Source organism: Sinohyriopsis cumingii, chromosome 11 (assembly GCF_028554795.1).
Source record: "Sinohyriopsis cumingii isolate HCF-2022 chromosome 11, ASM2855479v2, whole genome shotgun sequence".
NCBI classification, from domain to species: Eukaryota; Metazoa; Mollusca; class Bivalvia; order Unionida; family Unionidae; genus Sinohyriopsis; species Sinohyriopsis cumingii.
Window position 1 is genome coordinate 104,330,413 of NC_142971.1, and position 27,320 is coordinate 104,357,732.

The 27,320-nt window shown below is 41.7% G+C and overlaps 1 protein-coding gene across 1 annotated transcript; it reads left to right on the top strand.

Annotated features, from left to right (window-relative positions):
* The first annotated feature begins 280 nt into the window (after positions 1 to 280).
* LOC149789198 (uncharacterized) lies at positions 281 to 26,194 on the top strand. The gene is made up of 5 exons (XM_089975835.1): positions 281 to 400; positions 1,415 to 1,611; positions 2,572 to 2,611; positions 2,949 to 3,115; positions 25,880 to 26,194. Exons 1-5 carry the CDS (start codon positions 379 to 381, stop codon positions 25,997 to 25,999), a joined length of 546 nt encoding a protein of 181 aa, XP_089831961.1. The 5' UTR covers positions 281 to 378; the 3' UTR covers positions 26,000 to 26,194.
* Positions 26,195 to 27,320: the final 1,126 nt, after the last annotated feature.

Genomic DNA, 27,320 nt, shown 5'->3' on the forward strand with positions numbered 1-27,320 from the left:
CATATGTATGTATGTATGTGTGTATGTGTGTGTGTGTGTGTGTGTGTGTGTGTGTGTGTGATTCTTATCTTAATTCGAATACAGTTACAGAATATCAAAAAATTCCGACTTTCATCTTGAACATTAGTTTGTAGAGAATATATAAGTCCCTCAGATATCCACAGACTGAATATCTGCATTGTGGGAGGTGCTTAGCAAAAATGTTACCGTAACAGCGAATACGTTTCTTTTGATTATGATGACGTCATTTAATGACGTCACGTTGTTAACTAGACCGCCATTTCCAACTGCAAAGTGCAACAGAGATTGTGAAATCGAAGGCACTATTTCTGAAATATTTTCGAGAAAAGTGACGTTGAAGTATTTATAATATACATCATGGACAGCATACAATTTCAAGGTAACATGATCATAGCTTTTTAATAACTAGTGTTCATGAGTTTAGATTTTATTATATGCTTCAATATTTGTGGCTTTTATTACACACTGCTCCCGTCTTCTTCTCAATTATTGTAAAAATTCACTCTGATCTGTTAGATCGCAAACACACAGGAACTTAAAAAATAGTCGGAACGTACCAGGTCAAGTTAGACGATGCTAAGGTGTAAGAAAAATGCAGCATTAAAATGAAAGATATCAGTTTTGCTAATATTTCACGAGTCCACCTCAACTGAAAAAAGAGAAGAAAAAAGCGGACACTGCTATGCACAACCAGGGTCATCGAATGTTCATTATGCGTATGGCAAAGACATTGCTTGACCTACAGACTGCTATAAATATATTAATCATGTTAATATATAAAATGAGAGAAAGAGAGAGAGAGAGAGAGAGGTAGAGCATAATAGTAGAAGTCACATGGGTCATGTATGCGCATTTACTCATTTTAAATTAAATATAAATTTTTCTTTTAAAATTTAACATTAATTTGCGTTTACCGAAATCTGTTCAATCTTTCTGCACCTTAACTCTCATAAAAAAAAATTCAGACGAAAATTATCTATCACTATGGACTTTTACAATGGTGGCCATGTACTAGGGTCAAATTAAGAGAGCGTCGAGTGGAATCGTCACAATCGAGGGTAGTACGAATTTGTTTAGCTTTCATTGGGACATCATAGCGCGCGACATTAAATCCGGATTGTACTGGATCACATCTTTTGGTTCATTTCGTCCAAAAATGTTTACGTACTTTAACATTGATTTTGCTATATGCACGTCTCTGGGCGTCTAAATAATGTCCTTTCATAGGAATATCGATGTACACAAATCATAATTAAATTAGTATTTGTCACTTTAAGGGTATGTGGAATAAAGTTCTAACAAATTACACCCATTACTGAAGTAGTCAGTGCTGAATGTCTATACGACCCGTGTGACTTTTACTATAGACGTTACTCGTATTTCACTATTGTAGGTCTTGATGAGAAGGGTAACTTCAGTGTCGGGGATACCAGATCTTCTATCCCCAACAGTGAATACTTTCTGTACGACTTCCAGGAGAAAGATCTTGACTTTAATTGGATCCCACTCTACTACTCCTTTGTGGAAGTCTGGGATTATGAACCTCGCTTAAAACCGGCCAACTTGAAGTCGATGACAAACGTTACAAAGGTAAGGTTTTACTTATTCTGATTCTCTTTCCTAGCGGACTGTTTCTGCAGACCTATAGGCCCTGGAGTAAATATATGTAATATCGCAACACTTCTACCGTGTGGTAGATACAGACTTAAATGTTGACATAAGAATGGATGTGGTTGTTAATGTCAACAAAAATTAAACAGTTTCAGTCCATATTCCGTGTGAATAGAGAAACTTAAATCACAATATAAAAATTGTTTTTTAATACAAGTTTAATATTCTTAACAATTTCAAGTGATGTGATGTGATGTGATTTTGATTTTTAACGTAGCTTTAACAATTTTTCAGTCATATCGCTACGATGTCTGCAATGTGGCAGTTTATAGTGATGTCTAGCACTGGGGCATCATGCCGCAGACATGTAGCATGATGTCCCACCCAGTCACATTATCCGGACACCAGGCCGACCACTCATAACACTAACCTCTTAATGCTGAACGCCAAGCGATGCAGCTGTTAGTACCATTTTTTAAGTCTCTGGTATGACTCGGCCGGGGATCGAACCCACGACCTCCCGCATCCGAGGCCGACGCTCTAACCACTAGGCCACCGAGCGGTAACATGATGAAAGTAAATAATAATAATAATAATAATAATAATAATATTTAATTTCCCATAATGAAATTACTGTTTTCCACTTTTCTCCATTCAACAATAAATATATATATTGTATTCGACAGTCTATTTTCTTGATGGTACGCTGTCTTAAATATTCGGATTTGTTCTGTTGATATTTCTAGGTAAGGTAATTCCTCTGACGGCTATAAATATAAAACAATAATACATTTTCTTGTCACCTTCTCTCTTTCTGCCAAATCTATCGTCAGGTTAAAAAAAGTTTTCACCTTTTATCTATTCGTTTTGATCGTTTTCATCGTTTCAGCTGCAGTTTCCTTCTTCTGTTCTCTTCTAACTGTCGTCTGCTTTTTTCAGTCTGTCAACACAGATCATAACGAGTCAGGTTCTAATGATGGTAAGTGTACATCATGGTTGTGTTACTATTATGATGTAATTACATTTTCCAATCCCTGAACTGTAAAATGATATAATTTACTTTAATTAAATGTGGGTAATTAAAACGCGGAAAATTAAATTAGTGAACAAATTGTGACATATTAGACGAGCAATTTGGACGATCTAACTAATTGGAAAAGTGCTTATGTTGTGATCCAAATATTAAATAGGAGACGATAAATGATTATGTTTGCTCACTTTCTTCCCATATATCCCTCGTATGTGGGCGGGTGGTCAGGGAATATTTTTGTGTAAGAACACATCAGTCACATGACCCTTTCAAATACTTTATATAGGTGTTCTACGAAAGTACAAGAAAACTCGTCGTGGCCATGCGGCTGGGAAAAGAAAGCGAATGCAAATGCTTGGACGCAGAGGGGAGAAACGTCTGAATGTTAACGCTGAAGTCACTGACCAGCCGAATGCTAAACGAGCTAGGGCAGAAGACAGAAATATATGGGAGGTAATACGTGTTTCGCTACTTCACACGCGTGTTTATTGTGAATTCGTCTATTTTCGACGATATCATACATTTGGCAAAGGTGCCATTTTCGTGGATGCTTTTAATCTTGGTTGGAACAAGAGATATGTTTTCGTCGTAAGTCGATCAGTTTTCTTCTTTACTCGTTGGGTCGTGATATTTGTGATGTATTTTCATCTTTTAGAGAGGGTATAGTGTTTGTTTATAAAGAAGAATTGTTCTAGGTGCACGATTGGGAATGAGCTTTGCATGCCGATATATTAGCAACTACTGATTCTTAAGAGATAATATATTCTCATCATGCGATATAGTAATCCACCTAATTTCCTAACGTTACTTTTGTTATCTCAGTCTGGTTCTCTCAGTCATGAAGCACCAGTACTATTGGTATATCAAATTGTGATCTGCCAATGGCGCAAAAATATCCATATAGAAACATTCTAGCGACCGTGTACCGTTGATTCTAGATCAATGATGAATTTCCACACATTAATCATTAGTGACGTATAAAAATAATGATAAAAAGTATTAATAATATCCGTTTTCTAAACGAATTTAATATGGTACACATTTTCATCGCAATCCTGTCTGCTTTCTGTTCCCCACACTACTCTCACGCATACGCAATCCTTTCTACTTTCTGTTCCACACTCGCCTCTCATGCATAACGGACGAACTTCGCAGAGTGAGAGAGAAAAGGAATTTGGGCTGGATTAAAACCTTGAAATTAAAATTATACCAAGTAGCCTACAAGAATATGGTTCGTCGTAACGATATGTGTGCACTTTCCTTGGGATTTACCTACAGTGTTTATCAATCATACAAAGTTGCAAACCATGTCGACATTATACGTTAAATTTCTCGGTTGCGTGTTACACATACTGTGATGTATATTATGAGTAGTATATGGGGTCACCCTACGGACAATGGGAATTAGCATTAAAAACACCCCTGGGTCAATCTACGGACAATGGAAATTTAACATGGCGAAAAATCGTGGGTCAATCTACGGACAAGGGGAATTTAACATGGGAATAAATCGTGGGTCAATCTACGGACAAGGGGAATTTAACATGGGAATAAATCGTGGGTCACTCTACGGACAAGGGGAATTTAACATGGGATTTTTTTTTTTTACATTTTTTTAAATTTAAATTTAAATTTAAATTTAAAAAAGGGGTAGGCAATTCAAAGACTATCTCTTTTCGAGATATATGGCTGGCCCTGAAAAGGGCCTTTGGGTTTTCTTCTTCTAATTTCTTCTTTTCCTCCACCAACTTCTTATTTTATCTCCAACACTCTTTCTCTTCTTTTTTTTCTCCTTCTCTTCTTTCTTCTCTTCCTCCTCCTCCTCTTCTTTCTTCCTCTTCTCATTTTCCTCTTCTTTTTCAATTTTTTCGTTCCATGTTCTTATTCTTATCTTTTCCTCTTCATCCTCCTTCTCCTCCTTTATTTCTTTCAACAGATCACTGATGATTACCTTCATTTTTCGTAAATTGTTTATCTCCATCTTCACTCGATGGGGACTATATGAATAGTGATCCTCGTTTAGGTTAACCAACATTTGCTCTATCATTCCTAAATTGTCGAGGACGTTTTGCAATTTTTCCATTTTGTCCATTTGGTTAGAAGCCATCTTCTTTGTATTCTTTGCAGAATGGTTTGAACAACGAGCACTGTGGGTTCTTATACGAAAAGCGCGAACGTGAAGGAAAACATCCCCCCTAAAACATAAAATGGATCTTACCTAGATGATAACCCAACATTGCGCGTACGTGAAGGAAAACATCCCCCTACTTTCTCATTTCATATAATAAAACCCTAACTATACTCTTCACATACGCTAAGAAACCCATAATCTACTATTCACACTAACATACCTTAGCTCTTACAAACACAAACACACTAACACACAAACTCATACCCTCACACTATCTAAAATAAGAGTTAGTGTTTATATACACACTACTCTACCTACATACATTGGCAAATAGATCGTTATTTCTTTTCTAGAGTATTGGGTAGCCCTGAAAAGGGCTGTTTTGTTTGGAACTTCATGGGCACCTGGTTAATGGTGGCACCTTCCAGGCCTGGCGCCACATACGCATCTTATCCCCCAGTTACTTTTTACCTTTTGGGGGGAGAGAGCAGAGGCAGGATATGTTGCTTCAGAATCCCAATTTTCGCTCTCTGGGATTTTGAAATTTCTTCTCTCCTTTTCCTCCTCTTCTTTATATCTTCTCTCCTCCTCTTCTTTTTTTCTTCTTTCCTCCTCTCTTATCCTTCCCTCCTCGACAATGGCTTCAGCGGCCAGTTCATTTAATATGCGCCTGGCATATTCCAGATGCACATGAAGTTCCAACAGTTTCTCCAGTCTCGTGTTCATTTTTGGTGTTGATCAATCAACAAGGGTAGCTGAACTGCCGAACGACTTTCAATTTATACTTAAAGCGCGGACGTGATGGAAAACATCCCCTAATAACATAAAATTCATCTTACCTAGATCATGACCAAAAAAAACAACAACGCGCCGACCTAAAAGAAACACTCACTCACTTTTTATGCTACCCATCACTATTGTAAAATTTTTTATAAATCACTTCAATAGACTATCCACATACGCAAAGCAATTCAATCTAACTCCAAATATACACCTCAATCACTAGAAAAGATATCATTTTAATCTACTATCCACACCAACTTACTTGAGCTCTTACAAACACTAACACACCAACACATACCCTCACATTTTTTAAGAGAGAGTTAGTGTTTATTTTCACACTACTCTACCTACACACACTGGCAAATCGATCGTTATTTCTTTTCTAGAGTATTATGGTAGCCCTGAAAAGGGCTGTTTTTTTGTTTGCTATGGCATTCTTTTTTCAGTTTCTAAGAATGCGATGTCCTCTGAGGATAGACTTTCTGGCAATAGGTCTGCTTCTTCGGAAAGAGAAGAAGAATTCTTTGGTGTCGATACGACAATCGACAAAGCCTCTGTCAGGTTCAGGTTGCTGCTGCTGTTGTTGTTGTTGTTGTTGTTGTTTTTGAAGTCTGTACTTCTCTGTCCATTCTTCTTTCTCCCTGTTCACTTCTTCTCTGAAGAGCTCTTCTATCAGGTCTTCAGTGATTTTTAACATTCTCACATTCTCTATTTCTTCTGGCTTCGGTATCAGACTGTGTCTGACCCTATGCAAATTCACGTAGGCTTCGTTGAGCTTAGCTAGTTTGGAGCACATCTTCGTAGGAGGATGAGTCGACAATGGATGGCTAGACTGGAAACAACCCCGGTTATTATAGTGAAAGCGCGGACGTGAAGGAAAACATCCCCACACGATTTTCGAGCCGCAACGTTCATGAGAGGGATAGTAAGAAATGAAAGAGCATCAATTCAACATTCTTATAGCTAAACAAAAGACAAAGGCATTTTTTTCAAAACACAACATTTTTTATTCAAAAAATCACTTAACACTAAACAACAACTCTAACATTTTTAACAATAATCCAACACTATAACATCAAATAATTTTTTAAAATCACAAACTTTTTTCTCAATGAACAATCTACTTTAAACAGGGCTGACAACGTTGTGAATGAAATTGTGATTTCCACTGTTGGAAATCATTAGGCCATTGATGGACACTACGTTTCCTAGCTTGAGACAAAAGATAAGCATAATGGTCACAAAACCATCGATCTACTTTCACATCATTTCTAGCAGAAGAACGAGGATCGAAATGAGTCACTAAATGTTCTAAGGAATAGCCCAGGCTGCGATGATGCAGAAAATACACACAATATTGTCCACACACCAAGGAATCTGTGCCTTGTAATTTCACGTTATTGAATCGGGTGGTTTGAGCATTTCTTCTCATAAAGTCGATGATATCGTCTTCCAAAGGGGGCAATCCGTACGAATCGAAATATTCCACACATCCTTCTTGAGGAAAGTAGACGGCTACCCAGTGGGTTCCTGGGAGATGACTTTCGTCCGTGTTGATCACGTAAGCTTGATGGTCTTTAGGTTTGCGATGAGGGAGTTCATCTTTAGCACAGACGACAGGATTCCAAGAAGCCGTATACGAACTATGGTTCAAAAGGTAATAAAGTTCCCAGGTATCCATTGTTTTCTGTGTTGTTTTTTTCTTCTTCTTCACAGGTAATAATAAGTTGTCAATTCGATCCTGACTTTTTGCTTGAAAATGTCTGACGAATAAACGGTTATTCGTTCTGTTTCCTCACTCTGATTCAGGAGAGCTTCGATACGATGGATCTCTTGAGTGGTTAATGGTGGACAAGAATGTTCACGCAAGTCTTTATACCACTGGTGCAACACGTCTTTGTTCGAGATGAGACTCCAAGCTTCGTCCAGATACTCGTCCAATTTTTCTTCTTGACTCAACATCAGGCATTTATCGTGTTGAATTTGACTGGGATGATCGTTTTGACATCCATAACAATTTTTCTTGATCAATTCCGTTATTTTGTCGACCAAGTGTTTGGCAAAACAGGAGACTAAATGGGCTTCTTGTTCTGGCCATCTCGACTTCATCATGATATCTTCTTCGTCTTTGTCTTGAGATTCTTCTCCTTCCACGGTCTCCTCACATTTCATGTCCAAAGTTTCTTCACTAGGTAAAGAGGGATAACAGTCTTCCATGGCTTTCTAATAATCTAGAATGACTTCTCTCAAACTGTTGATTTCTATTGTATTGTCAAATTCTGCATACAGGATCACGTTCAACGTTGGATCAGCAGGGTCTCGATTTGCAAACTGAATTTCCACACGAATCTGGCCAGATTTTATAGGGTGGAAATGTCCTTCGTCGCTGCCTTGGTCTGGAGTGAAATCAAAAGCCCACAAAGCATAGCCTCCTGCATAATCTTCGTACGTAATGCCGTGACTGGTATTGGTTCCTAACTGTCCGGTGGCTTCGTACAGGGACAAGTACGATCTCAAGTAATTGTTCTGGGCAAAGTTAGGCTCAAAGGGTCGTGTACACAAGGTCTTGCCGTCACGACTGACTTCGATTTTGGACACGCTAGAGTGTCGAAACTCAAAAGGATTTTCGTTGTGAAGTCCATTGAAAGCTGAATTCCTGACGATACCAACGATCAAACGCTTGGGTAACTGTCCTTGGAACAGATGATCTTCGATCATGGATCGCTGTCCAACAGGAATGGTGAACGTTTTCACTTCCACACGTCGTATGGGATACTTGGCGTTCGTTCTGCTCAACGTCTGACTGATGTCGTTTCCCACTTTAGGTAACACTTCCACACGCCGTACGTAAAGTCTGGCTTCTTGGATAACAGTTTTGTATTCGTTGGCATGGGCCATCAAATGGAAAGCGGCAGTGCTACGATTCAGTCTCAGGCGAATATCAACTCCGTTCAGTAAATACTTTTCTTGTAACCACATGTCCAAATGCAAACGATCCATCAGTTCTAAACTACGTCCTTGCAAAATTTTAGTTCTACGTGTGTTAAACCCCACATTGTGAGGATTGTCATCTTCTGTCAGGGCTGTGTCGCTAAACGTGCCTGCACCTGCCGTGTCAGGTTTCCATACCACGCAAGCATCCAGATGAGTATTCTTGGCTTCTTTTCCGTACGTCAAGAGATTTTCCAAGTAGGCACGATATGGGTAAGTATCCATGCTGCTGCTGACCAGTTTGTTATTCAAGTACAAGTCCACTTCGCTGAACAAGGAATGCATGAAATTGTTGACGGGCGCTACCCTATCATTGGCTCCAGGATTGGTGTTGTCAGTTTTGATCACTTTGACTTTCAAATACAGGTAACTGCTATTCAGATCGATGTAATCTTCGGGTTGTCCTTTGATTTCGAACTCGATGGGAGCGGAATCCGTCAAAGAGGAGACGGGATGAAATTCCACCCACTGCGATTCTTGCATCGTCATCATGGTGGGGGGCATGGCAAACATATCCAGTTCCGTCTTGGAACAAGCACATGACTCTCGGTGCATCATTTTTTTTCTGTGTCTCAATAATCGAAAACGTCTAAGTCTCGAACGGTTCTTCTTTTCTTGGCTTTTCTAGCTTGAAGTCTGGTGAAAGGGTGTTTTCTTCGTCGTCTCTTTCTGCCTTGTCCTTGCTGAATGCCTGACTCGGTAGCGTGCAGGGCATTTATAGGTGTGTCTCGTCGGCCTAAAATGTCTTTACCCGTTTGCAGCAGGACATTTTTGCCTGCTCTCATGAAGGCTTCTTTAGGGTTTTGTTTGTCGATGATGACATTTTGGAGAAATTCTTTGCCTTGCGTCAGTGCCGCATCTTTCAAGGCGTGCAATCCGCGTGTCACCATCGGTTTCAACACCGGGGCCACCGAACGAAAGGCCGATTTTAACATATCTCCTAAACCGTGTCCTCGCTGTCGTGCAACCCCTTGGTACACTGGATACATGACTTGCTTACGAATCGTGAGAGAACCGTTTTCGAAAATGGAGTTTCACCGTGACTTTTCCTTTGGTGAATGGAATATTTTGTCCCAAATCTCCTTTTATAGTAATGTTGACCGTGTCCAAATACGACTTGCTGACCGGCAAATAATGAGGATGGACAAATTCGCGGTGAACGTGGTAAGTGTTTCCACCTTCCTCGTCAGCGTTTGCGGCAGAATCCACTTTGAAAGGAATGACACGCAGTAACGGCACGGAGGTGTGTCCCACCACGTTGTATTCCACCACATCGGAGTACACGAACATCAAATTCAGTCCTTGGTTCAGTTCTACTGGGGTACGAAATAACTTGCTAAAAGACTCGTTGTCGTAAACGATGGGTAATTCGTTGTTCTTGAGTATGGTCATTCTCAGGTTCATGTCTCCGCCCAACATGTCAAACAATTCAGGACAAAATAAAATGGACATGATTTTACTCCGCTCAAATTTCATCGAGAAGCGACGAGCTACTTTGTGGTACTCCATGGTGACACTTATTTTGGCATGCTCCAAAGCTTTCCCAAACACGCCATTAAACTTGGCAGCTATGACGTTGACCAAATGTTGACCACTGAAATAATAACCTGGGGGAATGAAAAAGTGGTAGGTCCATTTTTGAGTTTTCTCATTATAGATTTTATTGTCATACGTGACTTTCTTATTCAACTCCTGTTGCAATGACTCGTCATGAACTTCCACATGAAAAAAATTTTGATTGGGAAGGACATTGAGGACTTGGGTTGGGTGAATGATTTCCACTAAAGCCACTTCCCAATGGGCTTCGTGATCTAAGGGGATGGCCTGAGGTAATTTGGCCGTGTAACAGCACAACGTGTTGTGGGGAAACACCTCCATGGAACTGTCACTGGGTAAGGTTAAGTAAAATTGGTTTTGGTGACTCATAATTCCAGAGTTCTGTGGCTGTCTGAGGGAATATTAGTGGATGTCAGAGGTGTGTCTCCGCCCAAAATGGGGTTCTGGTTGTGGTTGTTGGAGTGGTGACTGGCACTGGCACTGGACACAACGTTCCCGTTCGAGGAGAATTTCAGGGAGGGATTGGGAAGCAGGTAACCGATGCAACTGCTCAATAAAATGGTCCACAATTGTTTGTCTCCTTGTTGCAAACTCAAATTGGCGATGGCTGCCCCGATGACACAATACACCACGAAGATTTGGCAGAAAAAGACGATTTGCGTTTTAGGCACACGTTCTCCACACCACACCCACAAGGGTTGTTTTTGTAAATCTTGCACAGAAGAACTAGGGGAAGAAGGACTGGTCGACGTAGCTGCGTCTGCTGCTGTGTGAAAGGGCATGATGGTCACTTCTTCTTTTTATAGTCGATGACTTGCGAAGCGTCGATCCAAGAATCGAAACTGGGTGGATATCCTTTCCAACGTACTTTGACTTCTTTGACACGTCGTTTGCCCACTTTACGGGTTCTGCGTTCGAGAATGCTTTCGATGTCGTACACGTCGTCTTCTTTTTTGGTGACACGTTGTAACTCGGGCAAATAAAACGTTCCTTTGAGTACTTCTCCGTTCATGTCTTCCAATTTATAGACGGCAGGATGACGGCCATGTACTCGTCCAGTGACGCGAAACAGTTCGGTCGTCCAGTTAGGTAAGTAACCTTTGTCGAAAGTGCGTTTGGTTTTGCCAATGCGCACCCAATCTCCCACGGTCAACTCTCCACTTTTCTTGGGGACAGCCCTCGTCGGGGACGTACCGAACAGGCGCTCGAACACCAGCACTTCGTTGTCGGGAGTCACGTCTTGCGGGGCACGTCCGATGCTTCGATGGTAAGATTGGTTGTACGCTTGCACCAGGTGCGGTAAGATGTCGATGTACTTCAGAGTGTGGTGATGCGTAAAATATTTCCACATGCGTTCTTTCAAAGTACGTTGAAAACGTTCCACGATGCTGGCTTTGGTTTCGGGATTCTCGGTGGTAAAAAAATGAATGTCACGTTTCTTTAATTCTTTTTGGAAAGCTTGGTTCAGAAATTCGGTGCCTTTGTCCGTTTGCCATCGAAGAGGGCGACGACCGCTTTGTTTCAACACCCGTTGCAGGGCTCGCACTAACTCGCTGCTCGATTTGGAAGTCAAAGGCACGACCCAGGCAAATTTGGAAAAGACGTCGATGACACAAAACAAATATTTGTAGCCACGATTGTAGCTGGCTAAATGAGAGACATCGGCTAAATCGGCTTGCCATTGATGATCGATGCCTTCCACTCGGGTGCGACTTCTGGCAAACTTGCGTCGAATGGGTTTGTGTAAAGTGTAGGTAGCTTGTTCTTGTAACCATCGTTGCACTTGAGGTAAACGGAGACTTTTCAGTCGAGTTTTGGCAGCACGATACAATTTTTGAACTCCTGCGTAACCTGCAGGATGGGAGGGATCGTAGTAAATGCTGGCTAAGACTTTTTCCATTTTTTGTGTTGGTTGATGTGTTAATAAGGCACCCACTCTTGGAAGAGGCTACTCTTTTTCTCTTGGGGTATTTTCTTGGATTGCAAGGCTTTGCGTGTGCGACCAGCAATAGGTGTCGAAGAGGAGGAGGATGTCTGTGTAGGGGATATCTGTTCTTGTTTCACTTCTGTCTTCACTTCTGTCTTCACTTTCTTTTTCTCTTGTGAGGAAGAAGGGGTGGCCATCATCTTTTTAATCCATCCAATTCTGGAGGTAGGTGGTGTTGTTAACTTGCGTACTTTTTCTGGTGGAGTTTGAAACCCTTCTTCTTCTTCTTCTTTTCCTTTTTCTGTCTTGACCACTGGTACTGGTACTGGTACTGGTACTGGTGATGGTGCTGGACTTTTCATCAAGGTCTTAAAATCTTTCAGAGTGGGTAGAGCTGTTTCGTCTAAAGCTTTCTGGTGAAAGAGTTGCAATCGTTGCAAGAGTTGACCGTACTTTTGCGATTTTTCTGTTTCGGACAAATCTTGACGATCCATCAAGGACTGCAATTCGTGTTGTAACTGGGACATTTCGCTCAAATTGGGATTGGGAGGTAAATGCGGGGTGCGTTGTTCTTGCCACCGATGGTATTCCATCCATCGTTTGTAAGGCACTAAAGCTAGTTTTCGTCCTTCCATGGGGTTGTCAGGGATGAATTCTGAGATCTTGGGACTTCCGAAGGCCTTTTTATCTTGCTCCCATCAGTCCTCCCAACATGGTTCCCAAGACTCCTTTTAGTATGGGGCCTAACAAGAGAGGTAAAATGCCTCCACGTTGGACCAACATCTTCTTTTTTTGACGAATGGGAATTTTCTTTTGAACCATTTTCCGAAGAACGTGACGATGTTTGCCTAAGCATTGTTTCTGGTGTTTGGACAAAGGGATCGTGCCTTTCAAAACGTTCAAACAACATTCGCACACGGTATCGATGACCTCTTTGGAGGCCGTTTGAATGAGTTTTTTTCGTAGGGGTGGAGAAGCTTTGGACAGGACAGATAACAGGTCCCCATGTTTGGCTAAACGTGGTGGCAGTCCTTTCCTTTTTTTTCCTTGGGGTTTTCTGGAGGGTGACATTTTTGCTTGTGGGTTCCGGGACATTCACTGAACAGACACTAACGTCGATGACTTAACGCACACCCTTTTATCTTTTTTTTCTGGGACTATCGCTTTGTCATAAAGGTGACAATGTTTTTCCGAAAATCGCCAAGGAATCCTCCCCTTTGTTGACGCCTCTTTTTCTTGGAACGACTGTGTCTTTTTTTAGGGTAACGTCGATGCTTGGCTAAGCGCTTTGTCGGATGACGCGTCTGCCTTTGTCTCTTTCTTTTGTGGCTTCTTGGAGGTGACATCTTTTACAAGTTCACTGATACCCCCGACTTGGTCACAGGTCTTTTTATATTGGAACTCGTCGCCACTGATTGTCTTTACGTTTTATCAGTTTGAGGACAGGCATGACACGTCGTGCAGGGGTACGTAACGGACTAAATCGAGCCAGTTCTTGCTTGGACAAATCCAGTAAACTTTGTAACATGCCCGATCTTTCATGGACTTTGATTTTGGGAGAAGGTACTTTGTGAGCAGCAGCCACTGCCGCTAAATTGGAAGGTCCTGCCACTGGGGAAGTTCTTTTGGGGGTCATCAACGGAGAAGTTCTTGGTGTGATCAACGTCTCCAAGTACTCTTCAGTTCCTGGTGACATCAACGGAGAAGTGGACAAACGTGAGGATGCCGGAGACGCTGTGGCAGGTCGTGGCTTGCGAGTGTAAGGTTGCGTCCTGGCCGAAGTGCCTCTCTTGCGACTAGTTTTCTTCTTCTTCTGTGGACTTTTCTTTTTCTGGGGACTTTTTCTCTGTTTCTTTTTCTGGGGGCTTCTTTTCTTTTTCCGGGGTGATGGTGGTGGTGTCTGGTAAGAGGAGGGTCCTGCCACTGGAGAAGTTATTCTTCTTCTTGGGGACCTGGTCTTTTTCTTTTTCTTCTTGGGGCTTCGTTGGACTTTTGTCTTGGGGAGAACTTTGGGGGCATTAGGATCCCATCTTAAGAGTGAGCGAATGATGACCCCTCCTAGAGTACCGCTCCCTCCAGGTTTCAAAATGATTTGTTTTTTGGTTTGAGTGTCGATGCGGGGATCGGCCAGTTGGACCAAAGCGACTTTGTTTCGATCGAAAAAGCGTTGAGTTTGATGAGGAATCTGAATGATTCCTTGGAGTAATTGACGTGCCGTCACCGTGAACCATCGTAAGACTTCTTTGAGACTAGCTTCTAAGACACGGGCTCGTGTTTGTGGATCTTTTTCTCGACTGATGCCATACAAGGCACGAATCAATTTGACGGGAAGATGCGACTGAAGGGACGTCATGTTCACACTGTGTGAGACAGACGAAAAAGGGTCTGAGGTTTTTATAGATTTTTTCATGGGGAGTGAAATGAAGTCGAGGACGGAGACGTGTACAGGACAGGCCCTCCGTCTTGGCACCAGTGGTGAAACAAGTGGGTACGAAATCGCAAATCCTCGGGGGTCGTAGGTTTCAAATCGACGAGTAAATAGGCGTGTGGCGTTTGAGTGGCATCGTCGTACGCCTGAGTCAGCCAAGGCGTTCCTAACTGTTTGGCTAAGACTTGCACTTGCGATTTATCTCGAGGACTTTTAAACAAGACCACGTAATGCGCATTGAGACTGATGGTGCGATGGGCTTTACTTTGTTGAAACAAATTTTGGGTGATGTAAACGACACTGGCATTACGGTGATGCCCTTTGCGCGTAAACCACAATTTAATTTCTTCTTCGTCTTCTCCTAACATGTCGTCGAAAATGACCAAATGGGTTAGACGGGAGTCAGAGACGATGCCATCGTCTTCTTTAGGAATGCCTTCCACAAACACGATGGAATCGCCTTGACTTTCTCGCAAGAGGTTGTACGCCGATTGCCACTCTTTGTAACACCACACGATCCGTTGAGGGGGTCGATCGATCAAATGATGTTTATGTTCGATCAAACGTTTGACGAATTCGGTTTTGCCTGAACCGCTAGGTCCAGCAATGAGCATGTTAAAGGGATGGCGAAGATACAAAGCCTCCCAACTGGCACGATCTAAGTGTTCGTCGATGACTTTGACAGTAGAGGAAGAGGGAGCAGAGACAGCAGAGGTAGCCATGGTATGAGAAATGTCACTTGTGACACGAAAAAACAAACAAGACAAGAGTTTATATACTTTTTCAGAACACGTTTATTGAATGTTTTTTTCAAATATGAACACGAAAGACAAAAATACATACAACCCAAATAGTGATGTACAGGAATATAAAACACAGCAAAGCGATCAAAGTGAAATATAAACAAGTGTCTGTACAACATGTTTTGGGTAACCAAGATGTCCTAGGGACAGTGTGTAATGTTCTTACAGTCTCTACATGAGGTATTGTCACACAAGTGTCCTCCCGGAATGACCTTTCAGGAATGTCCATGACAGTCCTGTCCTGAAGCGAGTGGTTGTTCTCGGTGACGGGTTCTTCTGGCACCGTCACTAACACAGGTTGAAAAGTAACTTTTTTCCTTGAACAACTCTTGTGCATACTGGGCCACTTCTTGGGTCCAAACCTCAAAACCCCCCTTTTTCCAGTCACGAACATCTGTCCAATGAGGGTGTAAGTCACAAGCTACACACACATCGTCATACACGTCTTGGGTAGCTAAAAGTTGACGAATCTTTTTTTCCTGTTGAGGTCGAGAAGTATCCAGATGAAAACGCAAGGCTTTGAACAAAAGGAGTTTTTCGTGACCATTTAAGGCCATGGAGGTGGTAAGTACTGATCGTAAAGAGTCCACAAAGAATCGGCTGGTAAACGAAATCCCAGAAAACAAGTCACTAAGACACACACCACTTGTCGTCCAAAATTGAATGGATACAGTTCTTGTAATAATTGATGGTAATGATCCACGGTTTGAATATGGTTATTGAGTTCCTTCCACGGAATCTGTTGGATGACATGTGACATAAACCGTGGCATGGCAACCTCTTTTTATATTCTCTTTTTTTCGGATGCAATAGACGTACTTTCTAGCCAGAGATCTTCGTTCTCCAGTAGGGAATCTAAATCTTGCATACTGTAACCGAAACGTCAGAGTTCGTTTAGGTGTTTCCTCTTCCTCTAAGTAGATTCCACGTAAAATATGTTTGTAATCCTTTAACTTGTCTTCCTCAATGCGTTGCACTAGGTGAATCTCGAAGTAACCATAATTATGAACATGTCGATCATTAGCGACCTCAAAGTGTTGAACAATGTCTGACCATTGAAAGAATTTCTGACGAATCAGTTCTCTTATACCATTCAGGTACCAGTGGTTAAAGATCTGGTGACGTAACGGATGCAATTGTTCTTTACGTTTGACTTGTATTTTCACCAGCTCTCGGTAAATGCGTTCTCTCAACTCCACAGGCAAAGCACGAATGTTCTCTTGTAAAGTATCCATGAATAGGTCATACTAAATCCTCTTTGGTCTGACACAAGAAATGTACTCTTTGCACAAACATGGTTTCACTTCAGTGTCGAATTTAAATCGTTGAGTCACTAATCTACACATTACAATTCGTTCAGAAGTTTCCTCTTTCACCAAGTTGACATTGTGTGAAAGATGTTGGTAATTCGTTAACTCTTCCTCTGGAATTAGATGCAGTACGTTTACAATGTAGTAGATAGAATCGTCAATACCAAACCATTCCTTTTTATAACCAGGAGGTCGTTGATCAATGTCTGTCCAATGGAACACTTTCAATTGAATCAGTCCTTGTATAGCCTTCAGGTACCAGTGGTTCAAACACCGGTGACGTATCGGATGCAATTGTTCTTTACGTTTCACTTGTATTTTGACCAGCTCTCGGTAAATGCGTTCTTTCAACTCCACAGGCAAAGCACGAATGTTCTCTTGTAAAGTATCCATGAACAGATGATTATGGTAAAAAGTTACTTCAATGTCTCGGTCCCACTAAGGGTAAGTAATGACAATTCGGTGACCATCGAGCATGTTCAACGAAGGCCGAATCTTGCGGTTCCCAGTGGTGAAGTGACACACCGCAACTGAAGCACTTGACTTTATCTCCTTCGCCCAAGTAGAAAAATCCGGCTCTGGCTAATTCTTCGGGGGTCGGTCCTCCCAGATACTTTGGCCATTTTCCTTTGAACGATTGAAGACGATTTTCAAAGTCGCAGTATTCCGACGAACGCACAGGAAACGAATATTCGTCTTTCACAGGTTCGTTTCGATGAGGGTTGAGTGACATGGGTAGGAGTTTGCTCAGGGCTGGATGACATCCGTAAGGGGGTAGACGTGAAGGTGGACATTCCCCTTTAAAACGAAACCCAGTAAAATGTCCAAGAGGACGAGCAGCATCACTTTCGCATCCCACAGGTCTGACACGCACAGCATCACTTTCCATGACAGGGGTAGGGGTACTAAAGTTCCCATGATGCTTTACGGCATCGCTCAGGTCACAAGGTACAGCATCGGTCCCATCGCAAGGCTCACAATCGCACTCGTCTGCAAACTCCGTTACGCAATTACAATGGTAACCACATGGACAATCGCAGTTTCCTTCCGGACATTTTCCGTCGCAATGCCTGGGTCTTATCCATCCAGTATTAGTCACACTAGAGGAAGATACAACTTTTTTACAATCCCCAAACTGAAACGATGTCTTTTTCAAAGTATTCATCTTGTTCGCTCGGTCTTGGTAGTCACAATGAACTATCGATCTTGCCTAGGGTTCCTTTTTTATATACAGACCAATACCGACGTGACCGTACGGTAAGGTGAAATGATTGGGAAGTCGAACTCGCTTCTGGTATACAATTTGATAGACTTTTTCCAAGGGCCGACTGACGATGTGGTGAGTGGGTAAACGTACAATTTTGTTCGGTTGGTAGGTGGTCACTTTAAAGTTTCCATCCTCTCCCGATTGCAAGGCTTCTTTCAATACCCCAAAGTTGACCACTCGACTGGTACGATAATTCAGAGTCAGTCCTTTCACTTTGCACGTCGTGTGCACTTCTCCTTGTTTGTCACGGTATTCGTAGCCGTAATTTTTGGGACCGCCACTGACGAAACTTAGAATCTTGTCGTCGGGATGTTCGTCTGTCCAGGCTCCTAAACGGTCTCCTTCAATGTTAGGGTGATGTTGAATCGGGTGATGGATGTAAATGCAACTGTCCGTGTCAAAGTACAGGACGCGTTCCCCTAACAGTTCTAAAGCTTCGTACAATTTTAAGCGAGCATGGGCTGTCACGTAAGCCGCAATGATGACATTTCCAAAAGGGTCGTCTTGTACAAAGTCCAGATCTTCTTCGTAATTGACCAAGATTAAATTCTCTCGAACGACGTCCACGTGTTTCATGTATTTGGTTTTATCGTGAATCATCTGGAAGTAGCGGGAAGGTTCTGTCAAATATTCCGTCTTGGGTAAACACGGTCGTTGTGCCATTTTACCCCACAAGCAATTTAACATCACTTTGGCAAACGATCGCCTGCCTTCGTTTTTCTCGATGTGGTCTAAAGTGATGCCTTCTTGTTCCCGGTATTTCTCTTTGAATTGTATTTGGTCTTCGGGAGTGTGACACCAGGAAGGATAGCCGCTGGCTTCTTGCTTCAGTTTCAAAAAGGCATCCACGTAGTCGGCGAAAATGCCTTTCTGAGTAGGGTCACCCTTGTGGTATTGTTGTGTCTTGGGAAAGTGGCAAATTTCGTACACTTCTAACAGTTGGTATCCCATGTCCAGAGCTTTGAACAATTCCACGCTGACCCAGGTTCCCGTCAAGGCACGTTCTTCCTGGGTGTGATGGCAAGGTTGGTCTTGGTTGCACGTTTCGGCACAAGTACGGCACAAGGGAAACATCAGTTTGCCTTGACAATGGTGAGGTAAGACGGGATGGTATAGGTTCGTGGGAGGCAAAACTTTGCACTTGATCAAGCCTTCGTATTGTCGAATGTTGACCAGGTCGATGTGTTCCGTCAGCAATTGCGGGTGCCCTACAGGAAAGCGACAATATTTGCACACGTAGGGATACAGCGAACACACGTCCAAGTATTTGATTTCTTCTCCTTTCTCTTCGTCGGCTTGGTACAGCAAACAGGTGGCATTGGTCCTTCCTCCGTACAAACTATCCCTCGGGTTCAGCGGGTCCATGAACTGGTAACTTTCCACGAGGCGTTTAAACTCGGGATCGGTTTTCATACGGTGATCGTACTCGTGTTCCCACATTTCCACCACTTGGTATCCTTCCTGTTCCAACTTTAGGCGTCGCTGACAAGTGTCCTCGTACAAGTCTTCCATGGTTCGTTGCAAAAACTGATTTTTAGTGCTACGATCAGGGTAACAGACGGGACATCCGTGAAATAAGCAACCGTTAAACTCGTACACGATCTTGGGGTTTTCTAAGTCCCAGCCATCTACCGAATACGTTCCGATGGTCTTTTCGCCCCCTCCGTTGCGGGCATGCTGAATCCACTTGTCTTCCTTGTCGCACAAGTAATGTAACCAACGTAGGGCTTTGACCGAGTATTGACGCTTGACATAGTGGGTCGTTTGAGGACTGATGACAGCCACGGTCTTTTCAGGCATGAATCGTTGGCGGTACACTAAGGAACACGCTTTGGCAATGGTGCAAGCTTCTTTCAAAGGATCGACCCCTCCGTGTTCCATGAACAGTTCTCGAAATTTTCCACAGCAACGTCGTAAAATGTCCACGTCGGAACGACAATACTTTAACATTTCTTCCTGAAAGTCGAAGGGGTCAGAGGCATGAGCCTGGTACCAAGCGTAGAAAGCTTCTCGTTGTTCGGTACGCATGTTGTCGGGGTCGTAATAGTGAGCCTCGGGTAAATGGGGTAGAACGGCATGTTGATTGGCTTCCGTATTGAAAAAGTGTGGAAAGTACCCTTTAGCCATTTCTGTCATTCCAAACGTTTTAGGCATTCGACTCAAAGGCATGGCCAAGTAACTCATCGAATCTTTAAACTGTACTTGTCCCACTTGCATGAAAATGATTTTGGCTCCGTTCAAAGTCACTTTAGGACGCTCGGTGCCTTGTTCCGTATAGTACCTCAAAAGAAACTGTCCATCGTATCCGGAGAAATTGTGAGCCATCACCGTGGCATGACGATGACAATCTCCGTAACGTTCGATGTCCTCTTGGCTCCACGTCTTGTCGATGGGGTCTAAGACCCATTGTGCAAAATCGGCTAACGTGTTTGGTCCCCGAAAGATTTTTTCACGTCCTCCAGGAATCTTGCTGCAGTGAGGACAATGACTGAAGATAGGTTCTTGAATGCACTTCTCGCACGCTCGATGAGCCACGCAGAAATTAGGAATGTGAATGCCAGTCTCTTGCATGCATTCGAAATCGAAAAAGATGAAATTGCCTTTCTTCTTGTGACCGTCCTCTTTCTCTGGTGGGGGTTGGTATTTCTGCACGTAGCATTCGTGTTCCAAGTCCACGATGTGGTGACAAATGTGACATTTTTTCTTTCCTCGACATACGTGTGCCTTGGTACTATTGGTACGTATGCCTTGTCCACACGTAGGGCACAATCTCAGCAGTTGACAAGTGCATTTCTTCTGTGAACCTTGCGTCTTCAGATGTTGTTGGTAACAGGTAGGGCTGACAAACGTGCGCAGACAAGTTGAACAAGGCACTGGTTCTTCGCTCAGACAGGGTGGAGAGGCCAAACATCCTGAGCATTTCCATCCACAATGTTTGTGTTGCTCTCGATTGTTATAACCATGGTCACATTTCTCACAATAATAAACATATCCCAGGAATCCAGTGATACTGGTAATGGTATCGAAATGGTCATCGTGATGATAAAGGTGAATGTATTTTCCGTCCTTAAAATCTTGGCCTCGAAACAATAGAGGCCCGCGCACTTCTTGAGGGTGCACTTTCAAGGTGTAGCGTGGAGCTAGGACATCTTGCAATTTTTGCATCTCAGGAATGCCACAGGGTGTGTCTTTGGACAGGCCAGCTTGTTGCAACAGGAGTTCTGCTTCGTTTCGTTGTTTGGCTCGGTCGGAACGTTGAATAGTGTCCCAGGTTCTTTTCCATTCTACCGTGTCGTTCTTGTTGGCATAGGTTCGTCCCACCACGATGGCACGGGCTAAACACATCTGGTCATGAGGGTTGTTAATTCGGACGAGACTCGTTTTGGTGTTGCGAAGGTCGTCCACCAATAACATCTTTTTGCGTCCAGTCCCTTGAGGAGGAGAGACGTGGGTCATGTCCAGTGTGGCTTTACCATCGGTGATGTCAAACTGATCATTAGATTGTTGTACGTGTTGAATCTTGTCCATGACTTTGGAAGCAGTTAATTCTGCAGGGGTGCTAAACTCGATCCAAACAGGGGATTTCAAACCTTCGTGTTGTATGGAAAGTCTCAAGCGATCGTCTTCTTTGGGTTGACATTGTCGCTTGAGTGCAGTGAGCAAAGAATCCCACACCTCAGTGATGAACCCTTCTGCTTTCTCTAACGGCACTTCAGCCTTGAAATCTTTAAACTTCACCGTGTATTTGTAAGCCGTGGTTCTAAATTTTCTAGAGGAGCGCTTTTCCGTCTCTCGAATGGAATAGTACTTTTCAGGGTTGACTAAGGGTGGTGAACTTGGTTTAGAGGGTTCGGATTCTGGTTCACTCATGTCCTCTTCAAAATCACTGGCATGAATTTGTGCCAAGATTTCAGCCCTGGTACGAGGCGATAGATCACGTTTCTGCCTCTTACTTTCTTCTTTCTTCTCGAATGAATGGGATCGTTTCATCTTGAAAGCAAAAAGTCAAATGACTCAAGTTCAAACACCATAAACTACTTTATAGTCATAGTAGACCAGCGTATATAAAAGGGTGTGTGGCTTGTCCTTTCACTATTCATTTCACTCTCGAGCCGAGCACAACGATGGAAGAGACTGACCAGATGGAACGTTTCATCAGAGCTTTGCGAGGGGTCATTAGAAAATTCTCTTCAGACCAGCCTACGGACTACTCTCCTTCCTTTAGAGATAAAAGTCAAGATACTTGCTATATCTGTCAGAAGAAAGGGCATTGGTCTTCAGAGTGTCCAGACCGTCAAAAAAGAAAAAAAACAGGGGATAAAAGAGACAAAAGTCAAGATACCTGTTATTATTGTAATGAAAAAGGACATTGGTCTCCAGATTGCCCAAAAAAGAAACAAGAGGAGTCAGAAGAAAAGAGGAATTCTTCAGAAGAAGAGAGGGATTCTTCAGAGGAAGAGAGGGATTCTTCTGAGGAAGAAAGAAGACAGGTGAAGAAAAAGAAACAGGAGAAAAAAAGAAGAAGGGAAGAAAGCGAGGAGGAAGAAGAGGAAAAGAGTGTGACGGTGAAGAAATTCAAAAAACAGAGAGACTAAACAAGGAGAAAAGAAGAAATTAATGAACTTTTTATTAAAGTGTTGTGTTATAAATTGTGAATTGGATTGTAAAAAATGGAGAAAAGAATAAATGAATGATATAATGTAAGTGTCTTTGAGTTGTGATTTTAAAATAAGAAGCTACACTCACGCACTCATACACAGACACGTACTAAAAGGGTAACATGGGTGAGTTTTTTTTTGAGTTATTGGCAAATTGAAATTGTATTTCTTTTCGAGAAATGTGGGTGGCCCTGAAAAGGGCCTTTTTTCTTCATGGTGTAGGGGTGAGTTTAAGCAATCAATTTTAACTGCCTTAAGCCTTTGCCACGGCCAAGGCCTACTTCTGGACTGCGTAATGTTGATGATGATAATGATTGGGTTGAAATCACTAAGGGTGGTACGGTAGGCTTAGTCACAGGGTTGACATGTTTGGCTCGGGAAGGTCGTATTCTCTTCGGTCGTGATAAAGAAGTCTGATACATTTGTTTCAGACTTCTTAACTCCGCTAAAATGTCCAACAGTACCGTGACCGTTTGATTTTCACCCTCTTGTTTCTTTGCTGCTACTTCTTCTTGCTGTTGTTGCTGTTGTTTTTTTCTTACCTCTTCTTCTTGTTGCTGTTGCTGTAGGAGAAAAGTCTGTTCCGCTTCCTTTTGTCGTTGTATAAATTTCTCCAATTCTTCTTTCTGTCTCTGTCTAAAATTCTCCACTTGCGGTAATGAAGAAAGTAACGAAGGTTCCGGAACAAATTCTTGCGAGGAGAGAAAATCCACAAAATCCCAATTCACCTCTTCTGAAAGTAAGTCCGGGTTCCCTTGGGCAGTCTCCCCTGCTGGTGCACCCCACTGGATCGTTTTCTGAGTTTCCGTCATGTTGAATCACTGTCGCATAGATTGACTGCACACAAGCGCTAGCGAATCTATATTGACTACGTGACGTCACAGACTGCTCTCTTCGGATTGGATGCGAGCTGACTGAATTCTGTAACGCGTGTTCGGATTGGTAAATGAACTCAATCCGTTTCAATCCTTCCTCCGCCTATAAATAAGCGCCGTTCAATGCATTGATTCACCTGTTCTCGTCGCTTCAAGATGTGGACTACAGTTGAGTCATCCACCCTTGTGTCTTCCATGATGTTTCGGACAGACTTACTCATGTATGTCCGATCGAAGTGGACCGTTGTCCACAGGACAAACACCAGCCTGTGGATACGTAGGATCTACGTCGAAAGACAAGGATGCCTGAAAAGAGTGCTGATGTACGGACCAACAGTAAGACGCAGCCTAAGGACAAGAAGAAGACCAATGCGGTGCCATTTATGTTAATGAATACATTAACATAAAACCCAAAGGCCCTTTTCAGGGCCAGCCATATATCTCGAAAAGAGATAGTCTTTGAATTGCCTACCCCTTTTTTAAATTTAAATTTAAATTTAAATTTAAAAAAATGTAAAAAAAAAAAATCCCATGTTAAATTCCCCTTGTCCGTAGAGTGACCCACGATTTATTCCCATGTTAAATTCCCCTTGTCCGTAGATTGACCCACGATTTATTCCCATGTTAAATTCCCCTTGTCCGTAGATTGACCCACGATTTTTCGCCATGTTAAATTTCCATTGTCCGTAGATTGACCCAGGGGTGTTTTTAATGCTAATTCCCATTGTCCGTAGGGTGACCCCATATACTACTATTATGTTTTGTTGTTGTCGTTATTTCTTAAACATATTATAATGTTCTAAAAAAATCTAATATTATTAATTAAATATGAAATCATCTAAAGGCCTCTCTCTCTCTCTCTCTCTCTCTCTCTCTCTCTCTCTCTCTCTCTCTCTGGACCATCGTAGCAAGATACGTACTAAAATCTCTTAAATGACGAGCGTAGAGGATTTACGTTTGTTTCATCTCACGATGTCTCTGGACTTATGAATGATAGTAAAAGTTAAGTCAAACTGATCAAAGGATGTGTGTGTGTGTGTGTGTGTGTGTGTGTGTGTGTGAGAGAGAGAGAGAGAGAGAGAGAGAGAGAGAGAGATAGGCAGGGGTGGGATGGTGGTACTGTTACTAAGCAGAATAATGACTTAGATCAACTGTAAATATATTACAATATTTTAATTACCTCTTGTTGGTTCGTCATTTGGCTTATTTTATGTTCCATGTTTATTTCCATGGGCCGGTATGTGAATGGGTAAGCGTTCATGTGAATGCCGTAGCTAACCACATGTTTGCAGTGCTCTGCTTTCATTATCAAAACCATCTTTCATGTTTAAATCATAAGTGTGTATTATATTGATTGCATCAACTTGAAGAAAAATAGAAACTAAAAAGAGAAAACGATCAACTTATCAATATGCAAAGGTGATTGTGAATAGGCACAAAAGGCATAGAACTACATTTTGTAGCGGACACACTCGCGGATGTGAGTTCATTCACTCGGTGAATTCACAGCTGCCTGTAGTAAATCTTAACTCCATTCAAAGGGCAAAATTATTTATTTGCATGTGATATAACTAAAATATATGTGTAGTATGTACGCAGTATCAGTGGTATACCACTCGTTTCCTTTTAATGAGAAACGTATACATCTCATGGTATATTGTTGGTACAGCGTACATACTATGCAGATATACATATATATAACAAATATTGTTAGTTGTTGACATGACGTTGACATCATGTATCTTAAGACAACAACCCTGTGAAGAAAGACGAAGGTATTCTCCACTGGTGTTCTATACATGATAGGCACGATCATACACATAGGAAAGTGAGAAAAAATTAACGATAGATTCTAACCGAGATCGTTCAGTTGGTTCCGTTTCTTTGGTCAGCTGAAAAATCAAGTTGTATTTGTATGCACGTGTCTGTATGCAATGCTTGATATCGGATATCCAGGACAACTTGTCTTTCTTTAGTTTCACATGTCAAATTGCATTCATCTTTGTATCCATCATAATATTCTATACATGTAGCATATCATTAGTAACAGGAAATTCACTGTAATCAGTAGATACATTTTAAGTTCATTGAATGACAACTTTGACAAATTAATAAAGTAAAAAAGTAATTAAAAAACGGCGAGAAAATGCACAAGATTGATATTCTACTGTGTATGCACAAACGTGGGAGATATATCATCATTTATCTTGCAATCCACATGTTTTTTCATGCTGAAATAACGTAAACCTATTGTAAATCCAGATTCCTCTGAAAACAGAGAAACTTTCTTTAAATCAGTCAGGACATTTTATTAATTCTGGAAGTTGTGCGAATATATTAGAGCCAACACTGTCACGATAATTCAAAATATGCGACTATAATCACTAAGGTAGATGTCCAAGCAACAAATAACAATGGGAGCTAAGATGAAATCACAAAAAAGTTTTTGTTGTCCCTTATCGTAACTCACAATTATTTTGTTTCTAGATTGAGGAACCTGACATGGCCGCCGTTTGGAGCGGGCTTAATGTTTCCTGTCAAATCGAGGCACCGGAAGAGGAAGTATCTGACTGTTGGGAGTGGGAGAGAAGAGGAAGAGGATTGTAGTTTATTTTGGATGTTATGTCTAATGAAAAAAGGAATAAAAACTCTGAGAACAATGCACTTTAATATAATAAACAGAAATAATGAACATTCCCTCTTGATGAAATAGACTTTTGTTTAATCACTCAACTTGTATTTACTGATTTACCGTAAATTATGATTGTTAGTCGAGGCTATGATTAGAGCAAATAAAAAAGCATTCATAATGTTTGTTGAATCAATTTTATTTATTGAGAATTTATAAAGAAAAAAAGAAGAAGATCAAAATCAACATAAATCAAATAAGTCTCTCTCTCTCTCTCTCTGAGCACACACTCTGTCTCTCTCTCTGAGGAGATTTCGCTATTTCTCGAATCGAAATCTCAAGATTACAAACAAATTTCACATTCAAACCCCGGACCTAGGCTAAATCGTTTGACGTTTGATTGGTCATTGATTCGACGCTTGAGTTGTGTATGAGACTGATTCTCCGGTAAAGAGAAACGATGCTCGAAATGTTAAGATCTTGACACAGGTTAAGGAATTGTATTGTATCGGTGCAAGGACTGACGATTCCTTTGGTGACAATATATATATCGATACTTTCTTCTCTGAATATCTCGACGCTTGGTTGTTATTGTTTATTCTCCAGTTAGGGTAAGATCTAAACGAACTAATTCGTCACTTTTGTTTGTCCCAAGATAGCGTGAGCAGCAGAGAGGGTGAACAGACCACTTAGGGGAATGGTCACCCTTGTGTTTTACCCAAAAAAAATAGTGACCACTCATAGAGGTCAATTACCACGTCTACGATTATTGTTTGTCCCAAACAGAACCGTAGACGCACCTCTCTGCTGCTATCAATATTGGGAATCATCATCTGAATCATGGGAATCTTCATCTGTTTCATCTTCATCTGAATCTTCGGAATTTGTTCTATGTTTCAAGTAATATTCAAGTTCTGATGGTGGTTTTTCTATTTTGGGATTTATGTTTTTTCTTTTTCTGTAATAGTTCATCAAACTTCGATATTGATCTCCACCGCAATTTTTGCAAATCTGATATAATCCTCTAACGCCGTTGTTACATCCAACACATCTTCGTGGACCAGCATGAGGGTTTTTCTTTATAAGATAATTATGTTTCTTGCAATATTCTCCACGGCATTTTTTATTACAATTGTTAGTGGTTCCTTGACGCAGCCACGCACAGTTGTTCATTATATTAATGATATCTGTTTAATTCAATTTAATTTTATCATCACCCCTGTTACCCAAATATTTTATCAATACCCACACGATATCTTGTTCTTGGATCATGTAAATTTATTGTTATAAATCCATGCG

Coding starts and splice junctions, on each gene's coding strand:
- LOC149789198 (XM_089975835.1), top strand. CDS start 379: ATGGACAGCATACAATTTCAAG. Junction 401..1,414: donor GGACAGCATACAATTTCAAG/GTAACATGATCA, acceptor TCACTATTGTAG/GTCTTGATGAGAAGGGTAAC. Junction 2,612..2,948: donor CGAGTCAGGTTCTAATGATG/GTAAGTGTACAT, acceptor TACTTTATATAG/GTGTTCTACGAAAGTACAAG.